Source organism: Hevea brasiliensis, chromosome 4 (assembly GCF_030052815.1).
Source record: "Hevea brasiliensis isolate MT/VB/25A 57/8 chromosome 4, ASM3005281v1, whole genome shotgun sequence".
Taxonomy (NCBI): domain Eukaryota; kingdom Viridiplantae; phylum Streptophyta; class Magnoliopsida; order Malpighiales; family Euphorbiaceae; genus Hevea; species Hevea brasiliensis.
The window spans coordinates 700,718-720,433 of NC_079496.1; the positions used below are offsets into that span (position 1 = coordinate 700,718).

Below are 19,716 nucleotides of genomic sequence, written 5' to 3' on the forward strand. Positions count from 1 at the left end.
TTAAAAAAAAAAAAACACATAAAATTTAAAATGCAGCAGCCCCTCTCCCCTCTCTCCCACGTCACCCTCTCCCCCTCACCTTCTCCCTCTAGCTTCCGACCAGCACTAGCACCGGCGAGGCATCAGTGGCACTCTCCCACCTCAGGATGGCGTCAAGCGGCGACAGCCACGGCAGCAGGCGGCAGGGAGGGAGAGAAAAAGAGAGAAGAAATGGAAGGAAAAAGAAGAGAGAGAGAGAGAGAGAGAAGCGGGCCGTTTTCCTGCCGATTCTGACCACCAACGCCGGCGATCCAAGGTGCCACCAACCCCCCCATGAACCCAGCTCCATTTTCCGACCAGCCATGCCCGGAATGGTGGAGTTTCCGGCGAAATTCGAAGAGAGAGAAAGTGACGGCAGTGGCTTTCCGGCTACTTTTCTGGCCATCCGACAGTCAGATCGGAAATTTGAGGCCACTTATAGACTCAGGACAACGAGATCTTTGAGATAGAACTGGTCTCGCTCCGATCGGACACCGTTTGAAAAAGCAATAATCGGACGGTCCAAATCGCTTGGTAAGATTTTTGAACTTTTTCGATTTCAAAAATTTAACAATAATTTTATAATAATTATTAACACAATTTGGACTTATTTTAGGTGCAATCGGATCGATGATAGCTCACTAGCGCCGGGATCGCATTTTCGGTCAAATCTAGCTGCTCGACAGCCTGTCTCTGAATGTGGTCGATATTACAATCAATCCTAGCATTTTCAGATGTTCTGGAAGCGTTACAGGTGTCAGAATTGACATAGGTAAACCCGAACTCCAAGTTGCTCATTTTCGGCTAATATCGATTTAGAATAAAATTCATAAAATATTCGTGGATTATCGAAAAATTATAATTCCTTTTGCAATAGCCTTATAATATTATTAAGGACCGCGGGGCAAAATTTTAGAATTTTTAGAGCTCGTTTGGATAGTTTTTGCAAAATGGCTAGTTATAGGGGCTAAATTATAATTTTTCGAATTGTGGTTGTTGACTGTTTGGATGGGCCCAGGAGGGGCCTTGTGATGTGATTGAGTTTTGATTGTGTGATTGGCGGATATAGAAGTGTATTTTGAAGCTTTTTACAGGTTAGGCAGGTTCCAGGTATAGGGGAAATTCCGTCAGATTTTCGGCATGAATTAGGCTGTTTGTTGCCTCTTTAGAGTTTTATTTTGACTTAGTATTAATAAATTTATAATTTAATTATTAAGTGATCGATGTCAGCTATTTTTCTGCATCCAGCAGCCACAATAGTCATCGGTGTACTGTGAGTAAAATATTAATTTTAATTGTAATTTCGATATTATTATATGTTCTAGCATGCCCATGCATCACTTATATGTATGTATCTATGTAGTTAAATGCAATGCACGTTTTACATTGCATTTATAAATGTTGAAGTGCCATAGATGTTGTTTGTGGTAATTTGGAGCAATGTGCGTAAGTTGGCGTGCGTGTGGTATGGTGTTGGTTATGGACATGACGGGTAGACACGGCTTGAGATATTCGCTGGGACCCGGTCCTTCAGGGTAGACACTGCTTGAGTTCTTCGCTGGGACCCCGATTTGGTTTATTAAGCGAAAGTCCAGCTTGAGTTCTTCGTTGTCACAGGATGGATTAAGAGGGCTGTATAGGGGATCAGCTCCCATATATGTATTGTTTAACCTTATCGGGTGTGTGAGTGCTCCAGATTACCTTTTTACTGTTATGATGTGAAAATATTGACGATATTGCATTTTACTCTACAGGGTGCATTAGTTTTAGATAGCTATAGAGATTATGGTTAAAATTGATATTTTACTCTCTGAGTCGAACGCTCACTCCTGTTTACCATATTTTTCCAAGTTACAGGAGGAGACCTTTTTCAGAATAACCTGTCACTTTCCTCGTAGGTTATAAAAAGATTACTTAACTGTATTATTATTATCTAAATTCGTAACTTAGAACTCCGCATGTGCTAGTAGTAACATTAAGCCTGTCAGGGATTGTATGAATTTAAGTTTTTGTATTAACAAATGAAAATTTTTTATGAGTTTTAAATAGTTTGTAAATGGTGTAACAGGGTTGAGCTCGGCTCCCCTAATTTTAGTTTCTGATAATTATTGGGTTAAATTAGCCCAAAATACAATTATAACAGTTTAATTTAAATTATTTTATATGCATATTGGGCATAAATTGTGGGCCTAGTCATGGATTGAGGAATAGTTAGGCTTACTACCGGCATCGGGAGCTTTAAGCTGGCCCAGGTCCTAGTGTCGGTCCGTCCCATAGGTTGGGTCGTGACAATATATATATTTAACCAATACAAATTTAATAATATTTATATAAATAGACCATTATACCTAAGTCTCATTGTGTACATACTTTAAATTAAAAGAATTTCACAGTAAAATCGTTTCAATCCTAAATTAATTATGTTTTGTCGACTAAGAACTTACTATATTTAAAAAAGTTATAAATTAATTGCTTATAAATAGAAGCATATAAAAACATAAATTTATTGAGTTATTTTAATAAATATATTGAAGACAAAACTAAGAAGAAAAAAAACATATTTTCTTTAAAAAAAAATTAATTTAATATTAGAACAATAACAACAATATTATTTATGAAATGATCAATATATAACATTATGAATTATTTGAATCTCAATTAAAATAATTAAATTTTTTTTAGTTAATTATCTAAAATTACAAACTTCAAACTATAAATTGAAGTAAACAAATTATGAGAATCAAATTCTGAGAACTTGATCAATAAGCAAATCAAGTAAAAAAAGACCAAATAACATTAAACAATTTGATTATTTAGTTATACCAAAATCAAGAGTAAAAATAAAAAGAAGCATAGAAATCTTCAAAGATTTTAATGTATGTATTATTTTAGCTTTATTTTTTTTTTCTCACATCATTTTTCATTGTCCCATTTGTTATTCCAAGTAGATATTCACACTTTTATAACATTCAATTATTATTATTATTATTATTATTTTATTTATTTAAAATTTTGTATTTATCTAAATATAGATTGTAAAATGTAAAAAAAAAAATTGATAATAATTAAATCGTTTTCAAAATTATAAAATTTGAAATCCAAATTCCAATTAGTGATAACTAAAATAAAAAATAACGCAAAAGATTTAAACATATAATTAATCTCCATTCCATGGCTACCTCCTAAGTAAAGATCTTCTGATTAAAAGACAATAAAACCAAATATGAATGGAAAATTCTTGTATAAGTGCGTAATACCAAAACAATCGAGGAGTGTTAATTACTGAAAGAGTATTCTTAAAACATTCAATGTGGTTAGCACTTTTATATTAATGGCAAAATTACATTTTAAGAATATTTATTATGTTGTTCTTTTATGTAAAGAAAAATTTATTATTTAATATCTCTATTTATACTTTATGAAATGTTTTGTCTATTTTGTTAAGTTAGTTAAACTAGTGAGAATAATCATAAATAGATATTAAATAGTTAATAAATTTAAAATTACTGAAATTAAATAATTGTATTATTTAAATCATAAGAATGAAATAATTAAGTTAGAGAAAAAAAATTTATTTTAAAATAATGAAAAATTAAATGATATATTTTTTAAAATAAAATTATGTAATTAATTTCATTAAATATAAGGAGTAAATAATAATTTTTCCTATATTAATATGATAATGGTTTTCTCAATATGAAAATATTAAATATAAAAAATATATATTAAATTATATTATTAAATTAAAATAACAAATAAAATGCATAATACTGGAATAAAATAAAATGTTAAATTTGGCTCTAAAATAAATTCTGATTTTACAATTGATTATAATTGAGTGAAAGCATATTTTTTTATTGAATTGTAAACTTAAATATTTTATCAATATGATTAATTTCTTTAAATTAAAATAATTATTATATTTATATAAATAATTTTTCTTAAATTATTTTATATAAAATTATAATAATATGAAAATTTATATTTTACCTTTTGTTATTTAAAAAAAACAAACTTGCTTTGGACCTACCACGCTTCCTTCTATAGTTGGGCTCAACCCTTTAATTTTTTTTGGGCTTCATAAGAAATTTCACAATAAAAGTTAAATTTTATTAATTTGATATATATATATATATATATTATTAAAAGTAAATTAATTATTATTATTATTATTATTATTTATTTCCATTTTGGCGAGTGCAAGAGCTCTTCCTTGCTAGCTAACGAGCTTTAGTTATCTTATCCTTGAATGGACTGCACCAAATAGACAAAACAGAAGAGTCAAGACTGAAAACCAATCGAACAAAAACAGAGATGACATCGTTGGCTCAGCATTTCACAGGCCTCAGATGCCCACCGCTCTCAACTTCTCGCCTCTCCAATCGACCTTCCCTATTATCTTCTCCTAAACCCAGAAAGTTGCCTTTTGTAGTATCTGCGGTGGCAATATCAAATGCCCAGACCAAGGAGAGACAAAAGCTCAAACAGCTCTTAGAAGAAGCTTACGAACGCTGTCGTACTGCCCCTATGGAAGGCGTTGCCTTCACTCTCGATGATTTTCACTCTGCTCTTGATAAGTATGATTTCAATTCCGAGATTGGTACCACGGTTAGTTAACCTCACTTGTTTTCAAATTAAGACTGGAAAATGGGATGAGAATATTCGATTTTATGTGGAATTTATGTGGTTTCTACGGAATATACTTTCAAGTGATGTTTGGCAACTGGGTATCCTGCAAATTTGAGTTTGTTATCAGTAATGGGCTCAAGTGCTGTATGTGTTATTGAGTTTACACTGACCTTTAACAGTGAATTTAGCCTTAAAGTTGGAAAATTTCTGTATCATAGTTGGTGTTTTTCTTTTTTCAAAAAAAGTTCGAAATTTTGTATTTTTGTGCATGACAGAATATTTTGATGATCTTCTTGTATGTTTCTGTATCAGGTCAAGGGCACAGTTTTCATGACTGATGCCAATGGTGCATTAGTTGACATTACTGCAAAATCTTCTGCGTATTTACTAGTCCAAGAAGCATGCATTCACAAGATAAAACACGTAGAAGAAGCTGGTATAGTTCCTGGATTGACAGAGGAGTTTGTTATTATTGGTGAAAATGAAGCTGATGATAGTTTAGTCTTGAGCTTAAGGGCAATTCAGTATGACCTTGCCTGGGAAAGGTGTAGTCAGCTTCAAGCTGAGGATGTTATTGTGAAGGGTAAGGTGGGTACTTTTTCACATCTAAGAAATGTACTTACAATCCTATATATGTTGCAATTTCCCTCTCTCATGCAGTCATGCTGGATGTTGTAAGTTATGAACGTTCCATCCGATAAGGAGGGGTGCCATTCTATTGTTAGTTCTTTTAGTTATGCCATTTGAAATTTGGATTACAATGTAGGTTGTTGGTGCAAACAAAGGTGGAGTGGTTGCTCTAGTGGAGGGCCTTCGAGGATTTGTCCCTTTCTCTCAGTTATCATCGGTTGGTACTTAACCTTGCTTGTAATTTAGAACAAATATTTTTCTTTATTCAAAGCAGTCCCAACTTACAGGCATTTTTTAAAACCCTTTTGTTAAGTTCGTTCAACATGGACCTAGGGATTTTACTTAAAATTGGTTTCATGAATTATGAGTTATCAGACTGGGCAAGTTACAGAGGGCAGCAAGATAATGAGTATGGCTTTGATTTTATGCTCGTCAGTTTGTGTAATTTAAGAGAAAAAAAAAGCCTTTTTTTTCCTTTTTCAGCTTCTTTATTGTTGTATTTTGTTTCCACTGTACATAGGAGTACATTATTCTGTATTCCAAATTGTTACTTTTCCCCTGCCTTGTGTCAGAAATCAACTGCAGAAGAACTTCTTGACAAGGAACTTCCACTGAAATTTGTTGATGTTGATGAGGAACAGTCTAGGCTAGTACTCAGTAACCGCAAGGCCATGGCAGACAGTCAGGCACAGCTGGGTATCGGATCGGTGGTCATTGGAACTGTTCAGAGCCTGAAACCATATGGTGCATTCATTGACATTGGTGGAATCAATGGCCTTCTTCATGTCAGTCAGATTAGTCATGATCGGGTCTCTGATATTGCAACAGTTCTTCAACCTGGTGATATTCTCAAGGTCAGTTGTTGTTGATTATTTCTGCCACTGTCTAGAGATCTACCATTTTGTAGAGTTAAACATGTTTTAACTGCATCGTGTTATATAGGTCATGATACTGAGCCATGACCGTGAGAGAGGTAGAGTAAGTCTTTCTACCAAAAAGTTAGAACCTACTCCTGGTGATATGATTCGCAATCCAAAGCTTGTTTTCGAGAAGGTAATATTGACCAGCAATTTTACCAGTTGTTGGTTATATTAGTTATTGTATCATCATTAGCATTTCTTTAAATCCTAAATGGTGGAGGTATCCTGGCACCCTGTTCTTCAGAGTATGACTATCTTTTTGTAGTTTCAAAGTACTTGAGATGGAGGGTGCTCTAAAATTAATTCCCATTGCTTGTGTTAGTTATTTTCCCTGATATATATCTTTTTCCCTACCTTTGTCCTGTTTTAATAGGCAGAGGAGATGGCTCAGACATTCAGGCAGAGAATTGCTCAAGCAGAAGCTATGGCTCGTGCAGACATGCTGAGATTCCAGCCTGAGGTTTTGTTCAATCACATTTCTTGTCATTTGAACTTTCTAAAAATAACAAGATGGAAAATAGTTCTCTGTCGCACTCTCTCACTCGTAGGAGTAAATAAGTAAATTTTGGTCAGATGGAAATCTAAGGTTCTAACTTTTGGAGCTTTACAAAATAGAGCTGATGGATTAGAATCATCGGAACGTCTTTGTTCATTTTATCAGGGTCAGTTAGTTGCTTAATTGTTAGGACGTGCATTGGTCACAAATCAATTCGGTGGGTAGGGAGTTCTATCATATTAAATGTTCAAGATATGTTCATCCAATAACCTAATTTTACCTTTGTTAAACAGAGTGGACTAAGTCTGAGCTCTGATGGGATCTTGGGTCCGTTAACGTCGGACATGCCAGCAGAGGGTTTAGACTTGAGTTATGTTCCCACTGCAGAAGATTGATGACCGAGTCATTGATTTGGTCAGTAAAATGAAATTTGTACAAATGGCTTCCTTTCAGCCTGAGCTATAGAGTTGACCATTGTATTCCATTTGATTTTGTTGTGAACAAGTGTATGTGCACATGAAAAACAGGAAATTAATGCATGCGCTTCTAACGCAGTAAAGAGTCCAAGGGCGACTAGCAATCCACCACCTATTTATCTTCTGGTGCAATTGCTCCTCAAAATCAACTTAAAGATGCTATACATAAAGTTTGGTTTTCAAGAGCAGCCTCATCTTTGTAGCAATACGGCTCATCGCGTTATTTCACCTTCAAAAGCGTGAATGGGTATTTTTTCCAATTTAAATTTTATTACTTGCAACTTAGTACGAACTAAACTTAACAATCAATGCGTATTTGTTGGGAACAGTTGTAAGACCATCGGTGTTCAAATCTCAACAAAAGTTCCGTAGTTTTCTTTAATAAACAAAGTCTGGTTTTCAAGAGCAGTCTCATCTTTGTAGCAATATGGCTCATCCCGTTATTTCACCTTCAAAAGCGTGTAATGGGTACTTTTCCCAATTTAAATTTCATTACTTGCAACTTGGTACAAATTAACTTAACAATCAATGCGTATTTGTTTGGAACAGTTGTAAGACCATCAGTGTTCAAATCTCAGCAGAAGTTCCGTAGTTTTCTTTCACCGGCATCAAGTTGGCATTTAACCTGAAAAAAGCTTTTGTTTCGATGACAGAAACACACCCATAATAATTTCGTACAATATTTGCACTGTAACTGCAGTTCTGAAGACAACTCATATCTTAGAAGTCTACAAAGAACATACAGGAAATACAGCCTTTCTGTTAACCACCAAAATTTGCATTTACAAACGCCTAACCGAAGCTAAACTCTCTAGCTCTCCTCTTTACCGCCTTTTTTACCTTTCTTTTGCTTCTGCTTCAATTGCGTGAGGCCTGCAGCAGTAACCTTTACATTGCCAATAATTGCAGCAACTAGTTCAGAATCTGTACATGCTTTCATCAATTCCTTCTCCCTGCTAGTTGCTTCTGGCATGTGGCTGAACAAGTTCATGGCAGTTTTTGCAGCTGAAACAGATCAAGCCCCACAGATTAGTCAGATTTCTAAGGGAAAAAGATGATTGTAAATTGAAGTTGGAGGACCGGGCCAAATGCTTGCCCAACCCCTTACAACATTGTTGAACTGCAAAAAGCCGGAAAGGCCAGTAAAATGTAAGCATTGGAAAGGAAAGAGATACCTTTTCCTTTCTTTGCTGTGCCAGGGACAATCTTCACTCGGTACTTGTATGACTGCACTGCATTGTAGGGACCACAGACAGGCACAGAATATAATAGAATGTCGCTAGGCAAGGGATTCCCAGTCAAGTAATCCAAATCATTTAACTTCTCTTTATCTTCTTCACCTATCTCATGGATGTCATCCTCCTCCTGTGCCACCTTTTCTTCCTCCAAAGTGATACGATTCAAACCAACACAAGAGTCATTGGTCTGTCCATTTGCATGATTGTTTGAACTATCATCAGGATGTTCTGGGCAATCCCGAGACAAGTGACCTGCCTTTTTACATTTATAACATACTTTTGGTGCATTTTCAGGACCTGCCACAATGAAACAACTCAAAAGGTTTTCATCAGTATCAAGTGACGGCACTTGCAGAAGAATAAACATTCAAGTATCTAGGTTTAGCAAAAAGAGAAATAAAATATCAAATGATCTTTCCTAAACCTAAGCCACTGAAGCATGGAACACGTACTGGTAACAGATATCTTGTCTTTGCCAGCAGTGACTGTTACATTTTGCGTCTCTTCATCTTTCTTGTGTGTCTTTCCAGCAGACTGAAAATTCAAACGCACAGTTACTTTCAGCATGAACAATGAATCAGTCAGCAGCACTATTCCAAAGAAAAATATAACCCCGATGTAAATGCTTGACATGTTAAATGGCAGGAGGGCCTAACAGACACAATCTTTTCAAGGAGTTGTAAAACTACCAAAATTACAACTTTGAAGACCAGTGGCTCCTAGTTTAGCAAAATATGTCATGTCTCACTACCATGCTAAAATCCCATTGAAATAGAAAAGAAAAGAAAAGAAAAACAAAACCTAATGTAGGATTTTTTACAAGGAAAAAAAAAACTCAAATCTTATAAAAAGAACTTGAATCTTATGTTAGTTGAGAGTGATAGGTAAAATTAGTAAGTTAAAACAAAAACTTCACGTCCCTAGAGACACAAATACCATTTAAGGATAGAAGAAAAATATCTGAATTGGTGCAAAATGAATAAAGGGGGAAATTGAAGTTCTTGTACTCACAGCCAGTAAAGCCATCCGAATGCTTCTCTCCTCCTCATCTTGATTTGCATACTTCTCCTTCATCTTCTTAAGTTTACTCTTCTGCCCACGGCTGATTTTTCCACCTACAGCCTTATTTTGGACACTCTTTTCAGGTTGACAGACAGAAACACCAGTTTCTTTTGATTCTTCTTTTTCCGACTCAATGTTTGCATCTCCAGCACCATTTTTGCGATCCTTCTTGAGCTTTCTTCTTTCAGCCTTTGAGATATGAGGTTTATCTCTCCCTGTCGCCTTCCTTTCCTCACAACCATGATCCTCAGACAAATCAACCTTAGATGTTTCAACTCCATAATGTTTTTGAGATACAGCAGCAGGTCCCAGTCCAAGAGCTCTATCAATGAGATCCTCAAGTTGTGGTGTAACAGATGCAACACTGTTTCCAACAATATTGGATGAATCTTCCTTCTTGTCCCCACTGTTGGTAGTGTCTTGTGGAAGAAATTTATGTGGATGCATAACTTCAGCATTGGAGACATTCAAGTTAACAGTAATATTTTTTGATTCTAACACATGTTCTTTGTCTGTTACTTCTTTCTCTGACTCAGAATCAGAAACTTCTTGGAGAGGTCCACTTTCTTCAAAGTCATTCATCCCTTCCTCCTCACCACGTACTCTCCTTTCATTTAAATGTGATCCTAAAGAGCTCTCATCTAAGCGAAATAACAACCCAAAGCCCATTATAAGAGGATGTGGGGGAAGAAAGTTCTTCTTCCCACGTATCATGAAACTTCCAACAGTGAGATACTCCCCCGTAGGAGCAGTTTTACTGACCTGATGAGGGTACACCCACCAAGCACTAGTGACAATCTTTGAATCCCATGCCTGGCTGTGGCAAACCTACATTGTAAATTTAACTAACAACTCAAATCATGCTGCATATATACTGGTTCAGTCTACCACTATAATAGGATGAAATAAAATGAACACAATAGTAGAAAGAATAACTTACTGTAAAACATCCAGCTTGGTTTAAAGTGAAAGGAGGCACAGGTTGTTCAGGCCTATGATTCTTGATCACAGTACTAGAAGCTCCATGCAGATCTGCATGGACATACCTGTTCCACAGTTTCAATGAAAGGATATTACTACTGCATTCACTTCATTGCAAATTGCGCGCCAAAAAGAGAGATTACTATCTGAAATTTATTAGAGAGATTACTATCTGAAATTTATTAGTAGGTCCTCTAGCTTGCCGAGCAAAGTATTAACTGAAATTCCTCTGAAAACAATTTCAATATTACAAATACACTTACAGATCTCCTTTTGACATATAACGCTTGACTATTATCTCATTTTGTTGAGCATCACGTCCACTAATAACCAAATAATTCTCACTGCTGATGAACCAATCAAATTTCTCAAACCAGTGAACTTTGCGCATATGTGATATAGTGGCAACAGATTTCTCCTGTGTACATCAAGTGAAAAAAATGCACATTAAAAAATGTAAATTTTAGATATAATGTGTTGAAATAACAATAAGAACACAAATACCATATACACAATGACACTTGCCTATTGCTTTTTTGACAAGCATGCATAAAGTTTTCATAATGGAACTATTTTACATTGCAATTGGTAACTTATTATCCTTTTAAAACTCATGTTAAATATCATAACCGTCTACCATTCTACTAGTAAATCGTGAAATCCATCATAAGAAATATTTGAGCCAGTCACCAATTTAACATGATGACACTTAATGTTGATACTGATGAATTTTTATTTTTGATAATGCATATCCTTTTGATTGGCAAAAGAACCTATGTGCATCAGCAGGCCACTAATGAAAATGCATATATTTCCAATCTAAGTAAACCTGTGAAAGCTGGAGACGAGTCTTTCTCTCAGCTGCTTTAAAAGCTTTTTCATGAGCTGTAACAGTCTTTTCCTGTTTACTTTCTTGCTTTTTCTTCTGATCATACCATCTCCGAGCATTGGCATGTGCAGAAAGTGCCAAATCCACTTCCACCTGCACAAGGAAAAAAAAAGGAAGTAAATATTAATAATGATGGTATTTTATATATATATTAAAATACACAGTTCTTAAAGCCAATGTAAGCATGTGCCTAATATTATGCTTCGAATAGAAGATACATTAATGATGATAATGTTATGAAAATAATTATAAGAACAAATCAATATGAAGGAGCTATTATAAATCTCTGGTCTAATCTAATGAACCTATAAAACAGATGTAAATGATGAACCGACATTAATTTTCCTAGTCATATTTTAGTGCCATGGCAATGCCATTAATGAAGAGACAAAATATAAAAACCAGAAAATTGATAAAGCTTATTCCTTCAATGTTCAGAAGCAGATTAATCAGATTAAAAAAAAATGTATGAGTTAAAATTGATAGCAGAAAGGGGATAAGGCCATAAAGGATTTCATGATTCCCTCTTAGTGCAAGTGCTTAAAGTGTGCCAAGTCCTAGTTTGCAATCAATTAGCACCTTGTCAACCGGAAGCGTCTTTTCATCATCATCCATGTCATCAAGATTGTTGCTCAAAAGCAATGTCATGCAGTTTCTTTCAAGGTGGAGCTTGTCAATAAGGCCAGCCACAGGGTTCCCCAACTTCTTCTCTTCCTTCACCATACGAGTAAGATCCTCCCAACTCATTCCCTTTGCAAGAGCTATACGAACAGCCAATATAGCAGCATCTACATCTTCTAAGTTGTATTCTATTAATTCTGCCATTCTAACACAGTGGTCTACTTCTTTCCTCAATGTTAGCACTCGACTTTCCTGTAACACAGAATCTAAACATATTAAAATAAAAGATAGCCACAAATGTTAAAAATTCATTGTAAAAGCAAGCATAACATAAAACACTAAAATTCTCATTCATAGGACACCATTATCTTGATGAAATATATGATGAAAAATATAGCAACTTGAAGGCGGTCTTACTCCTCGAATAAATGCAAATTCCAGAGAAAGCTAGTTTAATGAAATAATACAAAACTTCCCTCCATACTAACACTTTATTTTAGAGTAGACCACTTTAACAAGTGGCCTCAAAGAACACATGTAGTTCCACATAGCCACCATCTTTTACGCCTCAACTCTAGCAGGTATCCCAATAAAATATTAATGGATGTATGAGACAAAGAAACACATTTCTCACCCTTCATCCCAAAAAGCCAAGAAGAGTTCTCTTTACAGTTTATATGATAAAAAAGACAATTCCAAATCAAAGAGTCAAATTCAAGTCTCATATATGTGAACATAAGATGCAAGCGTCAAATCAATGAATGTTAAATTGGCCTCACAACCCATAAACAAGAAACAAGCCAGTAGTAAGCATGCCTTCAGATGTAGAAACACTCCAGGAAGCACTGAAAATTTGATAAAAGGAGGTGTATAAATGCACACAATCATACATGGTATACAGCGTAAGGATAATTTTTAAAAAGCATATTAAATAATAATTAAAAAAGACCTGATCCAGGCGTATTTTATTTAGTTTCTGATTGGCAGAGTCCTCTTTTGCCTTTTGCTGTTGTTCTGACCTTTGACTCTCAATTTTGCTGTAAAATTCATCCAATGCTGCATCAAATGTATCAAATTTCATATGTTCCCTCGTCTTGAATTGGTTCAGTAATATGGGGCAGAATTCATCATAGATCTGCAAAGTATATCGACAATATGCTAATTAAAACTATTATGCAACTACAACTCTAACCACCCATCCTTTGGGTGTGGCTCAAGAAGTAAAGGAACATATTCAATATTTGATTCTTATCAACCAAAATGTTAAGAGAGAGAGAGAGAGAGAGGAATCAACTATCTTTCAAACATGCATTAATAGGAACTTGATGAACACCCAAAACTACCAACACAAAGAAAAGAGAGCAGGGGTGAGAGTTTATTTATGTGTGTGTGCATGTGACGTTGCAGAGGAATCACAGACAACTATAACAATAACCTGGCAAGCACTTCCAGATTCAGATGGGCTGCGGTCCTTGTCCAAATTTTTATTCTGCATCAAAATGTATCCTCCAGGAACTTTGTCTCCTGAAATAACATCTTGGAGCCAATCTTCAAATTTTGCAACAGCATGAACCAAAACCTGCATTGCATTATCATCTAACCTATTATTTTTAGAAATTTTCATATTCGGGATCTGACCAGCATCCAATATCATGTGCTCGGAAAGTGCAGGACCATAGCCCAATGCCTCCCCAATAAGATTCTTTAGTGTGACTTGTTTGGCACGACTTCCATGACTAGCATTTTTACTCAAGTCAGAAGATTTACCACCCTTATGCGTACCCTGCTTTTCTTTTTGAGCCTTATCAGACATATTATTTTCATCGTCATTAACAGGTTCAATGTTTTCAGGCTCCTTAAAGGATGTAAGAGTTTCTTGCAGTTTAGCAGTAGTTGTTCGCTCAAAAACTCGGCAAATTTCAGTAGGATATCGATGCCTTGACATGATTGCAAACCCTTTATCATCATCCCTGACATCAATAAGTTGTCACTCTGATTATAATTAAGCAATTAAATTACCCCTGAAATGTATGAAATATTTAATAATTTCTTCTACTAATGAATGTGGTAAAGTGGGAAGTGGGTGAAATGAACAAGAACCACCAACCTGTGAGACCGAAGAAGAGTGAGAACTGTAAACTCAGAATCAGTGAGCAGAATATTTCCTTGCGCATACAACTCCAATATAACATAGTGTGCATTAGTTCCAAGTCCAAATTGGAACAGAACAATCTGAGGAGAAAAAAGGGAAAGAAAAATAAAAATACCCAATCAGTAAAACCACCAGCAAGGAACAGTAAAAGGAAATGGAGTAGAATTTAAAGGATCCAGCAAGGTTACATACCCTATCATATCCAAGCTGCCTCACATCCTCAAGCCTCCTCGTACGAATGTGCTTTCTTAATTTTAGTGTAAACCCAGAAGGTGTATTACTTTTGTCCCTAGAGACCATGAAGAACAGCACTCAATAATCTAATTTTTCATTTCTTTCGGACTCAATACAAATCATAGATAGAACAAGGAATAGTGAAGCATTACCGAACGTAAGCAGTAGTATGCAAGCGGACACCGCTTTCCATCAAGAGCAAAACTTTCTCACTCTCTCCTGATTCAGTTACGCCACTGCTATTCATTAGCTTGAATACATAAGTCTGCCAATTGATTAGGGAACACAGAAACAAAAAAAAAAAAAAATACAATTAATGGCTTCTTTGGATTCAATCAAGTACAAAGACATTACAAGCAATGAAAAGAACACACTCAGCAACAGATCATTAAACAAGGCAATTCGCCGAACAATTGGTGATCAACTACAGTTCCATGTTAGAAAAATGGCTGGAAAGGAAGAAAGAGAACCTTTGGAGAAAGATCATAGACATTAGAGCAGCGCATGCCGATTAACCTCCGCAAGCACTTGACTTCTGCGGCCACATCGGCCGTGTTCATCCGTAACTTCACCATATCTTCTTCCTATTCAACGATCGCGCTCTCTCTCTCTCTCTCTCTCTCTCTCTCTCTCTCTCTATGTTTTGTGAACGGAATTGTGGCAGTTATCGGCAGCAATAGGAGTTGCTTTAGGATTTCAAACGATTCGAGAAGGATCTCCGCTCTGCCCCCTAGCAAGCTTTTATGGCATTGCGCCTTGTTTAATTTTCAGTTCCGACATACCTTGCGACGTCGTTTTGTCCACAATCTTTGGACAATTTCCTCCCTTCTATTTTAAATTATTATTTTTTTATAAGAATTTTTTAATACATTTTTTGTAAAATATTTTTTTGAAGTAAGATTTGCATATACTTGTTTTTAAGTGTAATTTTAGTCTATTACGTGACTGAAACGAGTAATTTATCCAACTAAAAAAAATTAATATTTTCTAATTTTAATGCAATTAACATGATTGATGGATGTCAAAATAACGTCCCTTTTAGTTAAATGGTGTCCCTCTCTGCCTCCCTCTTTCTCCCTCAGTTTGTGCCTTCTCTGCCTTTACTTTTGTTCTTTTATATTCTAATATTGTCTCTCCGATTGTTGCTTCCTCCACCAACATGCCAATTTCTAGTTATTTTCTAACTTCACTTCTTGATTTTCTTGTTCCTGGAAATTTTCTTTCTTTTCTTCTTCCATTTCCAGAGAATCTCATCTATCAAGGGTCCATTATAGCTTGGACTAGTAATCAAATGGTGGGAGATGAGGCAGAGAAGTTCCTTTCATTCTTTTTTGGGGTAAATTCTATCATTGGAACAAGAAGCAGGACTTCTGGATTACTACTCTCTCTGGTGGTCATGGTCGATGGCTCAAGTGGTGATGACTGCAAGGTTGTTCTTTGTTTAGTCTACTTTTGACTCTTTTGTAGACAAACGTGTCTAATATGAGTGTTAATGGTAATAAGTCGTCCTTTATTGGCTTTAATTGTGTTCTTTATTTCATCAAACTTATTTTATTTCGTCCCTGAACTACAGTATAATTTGGAGGTCGGCTCTGATATCATATATAATGCCCCTTCTTGGACCAAGAGATAGTATTGTCCGCTTTGACCCACTGGACCTCACAGCTTTATCCTTTGGACCCCTTCTTTGAGGCCCACAAGCGCGCTATCCAGGTTAGAAGACTTGCCACTTATATAGCCCATCACTTTTTCTTTCCTTTTCGATGTGGGACTCGGTTCATTCCTGGCCCCTGCCCTGGACCTCAAGTAATGCTCAGCCCTTTACCGCAACATTCTCTACATGGCCACTACCATCCCGAAGAGGCGAGTTGTTACAGGCTCATCAGCTTCCTCCTAGTTCGTCCCCGAACCACACTGTACTTGAGGAACGTCGGCTCTAATACCATTATTGTCAAGACCCGATCCCACGGGCCGGACCGGCACTAAGACTTGGGTCAGCATAGGGCTTCTAAAACCCGTAGTAAGCCTAACTATTCTCTAGCCCAACCTTAAAGCCCATATCCAAAGTCGATTTCAAGAAATCAACCGGACAGAGTCCAGTCATAAACTGAACTACCCTGTAACACCCCAAAAATTTTAAATTTATTTTTTTATGAGTGATATTGATATTTTAATTTTATTTAAATTTTAAGAAATTATTTGAGATTTTTCGTATTTTAAAAATTGAGTTCGATTTTTCGAAAATATAAACTTTGATGATTTTTAAAAATTAATTTAAAGACCACGTGGCAAAACTAAAAATATATTTGGAGTCTACAAATTTTTCTAAGTTTTCTAGAATTTTTTCAAAATTTTTGGACCTCTTTTTCGGTCCTAATGCAGAGTAAAAATTTAAAATTTTGTATCGTGAATCGAACTGGTCGAATCGAATCGGACCGGTCGAATCAGACCGGCCTTTTTTTTTTCTTCCTTCTTCTCCCCGCGCGCGTCCCGACCCTCCTCTCTTCCTCTCCCGTTTTCTCTCTCCTCCCTCCTCCCCTTGCCGCGCCGCCGCCTCCCCTGCCACCCCAGCTCGCCGGCGCCCATACCAAGCACTCCCAGCCCACCGGCCGCCGCCTGGAACGTCGGAAAACGGTGCCCAAAGCGAAGCGACACGCAAGCGCGCCGCTTCATCTTCCCGGCCGAAATCCGGTCGATCCGGCCACCAATCGGACCGGATCTTGTGTCTAAATCCATCTACTCGTCGAGAGTTTTCCATAGACACCAAGAACACCGAAATCTATTGAGCGGTTTGTCCAATTTTTGCCCGGAAAATTTTAGCCCTATTTGACTTTTGGGCTAGATTTCTAGCAAACTGTGAACCCCACAAGAAAACCGAGAGTACCAGAGCGCTCCACTCGTCGAGAGCTTCGCGGCAACATAAATTTTGAATTTTTCTGACACCGTTTTTCGTTGGGTCCCACGAAACTTCGCAGTATTTTTTCGAGCATTTAATGAGCTTAGAAAATTCTGAAAAATTTATGTACTAACCCCCGTGTTATGGGCTTCGTGTAGGTATCTTCAATTTGCGGAAATTCGACAGTTGACCGGGTCTGTGAATTTCTGGCCAAACAGACCGGCTACCGGAAAAAGTCTCCGAATTGAATCGAGGTTTTGGCTACCCCATCATTGTCAGACGTTTCGAGCGCGTCCCCAGAGTCGGAATCGGCAAAGGTAAACCCGAACCTTGCTTTTTCGTAATTTTCTAGTGCTTAAATAGGATTAAAAATCCATAAAATATTCGTGGTAGCTTAGAAAATTATGATTCTTTTTGCAATAGCCTAGTAATATTGCTAAGGACCGCGGGACAAAGTTTTAGAATTTTTAGAGCTTATTTGGGCAGTTTTTGAAAAAAATGATCAATAATAAGGACTAAATTAAAATTTTACATATTGTGATGAATGACTATTTGGATGGGCCCAGAAGGGGCTGTGCGATGTGATTGAATTGTGGATATAAGAGTTGCGAATATAGAAGTGTGTTTTGAGCCCTTTTGCAGGTTGGGTAGGTCCTAGGTATAGGGGAGACTCTGCCGGATTTTCGGCACGATTTAGGACGTATTTGGTCTTTTCATGATTTGTATTGAGTCAATTGTGTTAAATAATTGTAATGTAATTGTCAGGTGAGCCGGGATAACCTTCTTCCTCCGCCCAGTCGCCACAGTGATCGCTGTCAAGTCTGTGAGTAAAATATTAATTTTAATTGTAATTTCGATATTATTATATGTTTAAGCATGCCCATGCATCACTTATATGCATATATCTATGTAGATAAACTCTAGGCACGATTTATGTTGCATTCATAACTGTGAAAGTGCCATGTATGTTGTTGTGGTAATTTGGAGCAGTGTGCGTGCGTGTGATGTGTTGTGGATTACGGATAGGACGGGTAGACACGGCTTGAGATCTTCGCTGGGACCCGGTCCTTCGGGGTAGACACGGCTTGAGTTCATCGCTGGGACCCGGTCCTTCGGGGTAGACACGGCTTGAGTTCATCGCTGGGACCCCGATTTGGTTATTAAGTGGAAGTCTGAGCTGAGTTCTTCACTGGTACAGGTTGGATTTAAGAAAGCTGTATAGGGGATCAGCTCCCATATATTATGATTGATATTACTGGGTGTGTGAGTACTCCAAATTACCTTTTTGCAACTATGATGTGAAAATATTGTTGATGTTGCATTTCACTCTACATGGTGCATTAGTTTTAGATAGTTATAGAGATTATGGTTAAAATTAATATTTTACTCTCTGAGTCGAACGCTCTCTCTGAGTCGAACGCTCTCTCTGAGTCGAACGCTCACTCCTGTTCAATATTTTTCAAGGCCACAGGAGGGTATTTTTGAGGTTAACCTGTTTTCTCCCTTGCAGGTCGATTATTAATGTTTGTATAAACTTGTTAAATCTTAGAATTTCCGCATGTGTTAGAAATGTTTATTTGATTTGGATCTGTAATATAAATTCTTATTTTGGACCTGTAAACTTATTATTTTATGCATGTTGATGGACTGGATGAGGGAGCAGAGCTCCCATTTATTTTATGTTGTTATGATTATGTGGAGGGTGAGCTGAGCTCCCCAAATTTATATATATTGTGTTTACAGGTCGGGTGAGTCAAAAACTCCCCGTTGAAAAGTCCATTTTATAGCCGGACTCTGTCCGGTTGGTTACTTAAAATTGGGCTCAATTGGGCCTTAGAGTTGGATTAATGAATAGTTAGGCTTACTACGGACCTCGGGAGCTTTAGGCTGGCCTAGGTCCTAGTGTCGGTCCGGCCCATAGGTTGGGTCGTGACAAATGTGGTATCAGAGCTTAGGCTCCAGATTCTTAGGGATTATTTGTCTAAAGTGTTGGGAAGAGTCTACTAGGAGTCACATGCGGAAAATAGGGTCCACATTCGTCTTGCATTGTCATCTTTGCTTCTAGTTTCTGCTTCATATATATTGTGTGTAAATATGAGTCTATAGAGCTGTGTAATGTGTAGTTTTGAATTTTGTGGGCTAATGCTGCTGAATTTCAGGAAAATGCGTAGAAGCAGGAGAGCTGTCACTGCACCAGAACTATATGTGCCTGACGAGGTGTCAGCACAGGGTGAGGTGCCTGCCCCGAGGAGGCGGGGTAGGAGGCCTAGAGCTGCTCAAGTAGAAAAGCAGCTGCCAACAGTTCAGGATCAGTCTTTCATGGCACGGGGTCCCATGAACCCCATGGCAGCTACTCTAGCTGGGTTGCAGAGAACCATCGACATGATGGCGCAGTATATGGTCTACCCTCCATAGCAGCAGCAGTTCACCGCACCAAGATGGGAACCTTACAAACAGATAATCAATTTTAAGAA

At 36.9% G+C, this 19,716-nt stretch overlaps 2 protein-coding genes across 4 annotated transcripts; one reads left to right on the forward strand and one right to left on the reverse strand.

Annotated features, from left to right (window-relative positions):
* The first annotated feature begins 4,211 nt into the window (after window positions 1–4,211).
* Window positions 4,212–7,572, forward strand: LOC110637223 (30S ribosomal protein S1, chloroplastic). 3 transcript variants are annotated; one of them, XM_058144863.1, is made up of 8 exons: window positions 4,212–4,626; window positions 4,960–5,235; window positions 5,414–5,494; window positions 5,850–6,131; window positions 6,220–6,330; window positions 6,571–6,657; window positions 6,987–7,107; window positions 7,249–7,572. In XM_058144863.1, the coding sequence occupies exons 1-7, from the start codon at window positions 4,333–4,335 to the stop codon at window positions 7,086–7,088; spliced, it is 1,233 nt and encodes a 410-aa protein (XP_058000846.1). In that variant the 5' UTR covers window positions 4,212–4,332; the 3' UTR covers window positions 7,089–7,107; window positions 7,249–7,572. The 3 variants fall into 3 exon arrangements, with proteins under 3 accessions (XP_058000846.1, XP_058000844.1, XP_058000843.1); XM_058144861.1 differs by having other exon boundaries at window positions 7,221–7,252; XM_058144860.1 differs by having other exon boundaries at window positions 6,987–7,252.
* Window positions 7,573–7,733: 161 nt separating this feature from the next.
* LOC110637221 (uncharacterized) lies at window positions 7,734–15,083 on the reverse strand. Its single transcript, XM_021787225.2, has 14 exons — window positions 14,817–15,083; window positions 14,499–14,611; window positions 14,305–14,401; window positions 14,068–14,192; window positions 13,396–13,930; window positions 12,910–13,095; window positions 11,919–12,212; window positions 11,280–11,432; window positions 10,714–10,868; window positions 10,410–10,515; window positions 9,419–10,297; window positions 8,860–8,941; window positions 8,345–8,704; window positions 7,734–8,174 (listed from the first exon to the last, which is right to left on the reverse strand). Exons 1-14 carry the CDS (start codon window positions 14,919–14,921, stop codon window positions 7,981–7,983), a joined length of 3,384 nt encoding a protein of 1,127 aa, XP_021642917.2. The 5' UTR covers window positions 14,922–15,083; the 3' UTR covers window positions 7,734–7,980.
* Window positions 15,084–19,716: the final 4,633 nt, after the last annotated feature.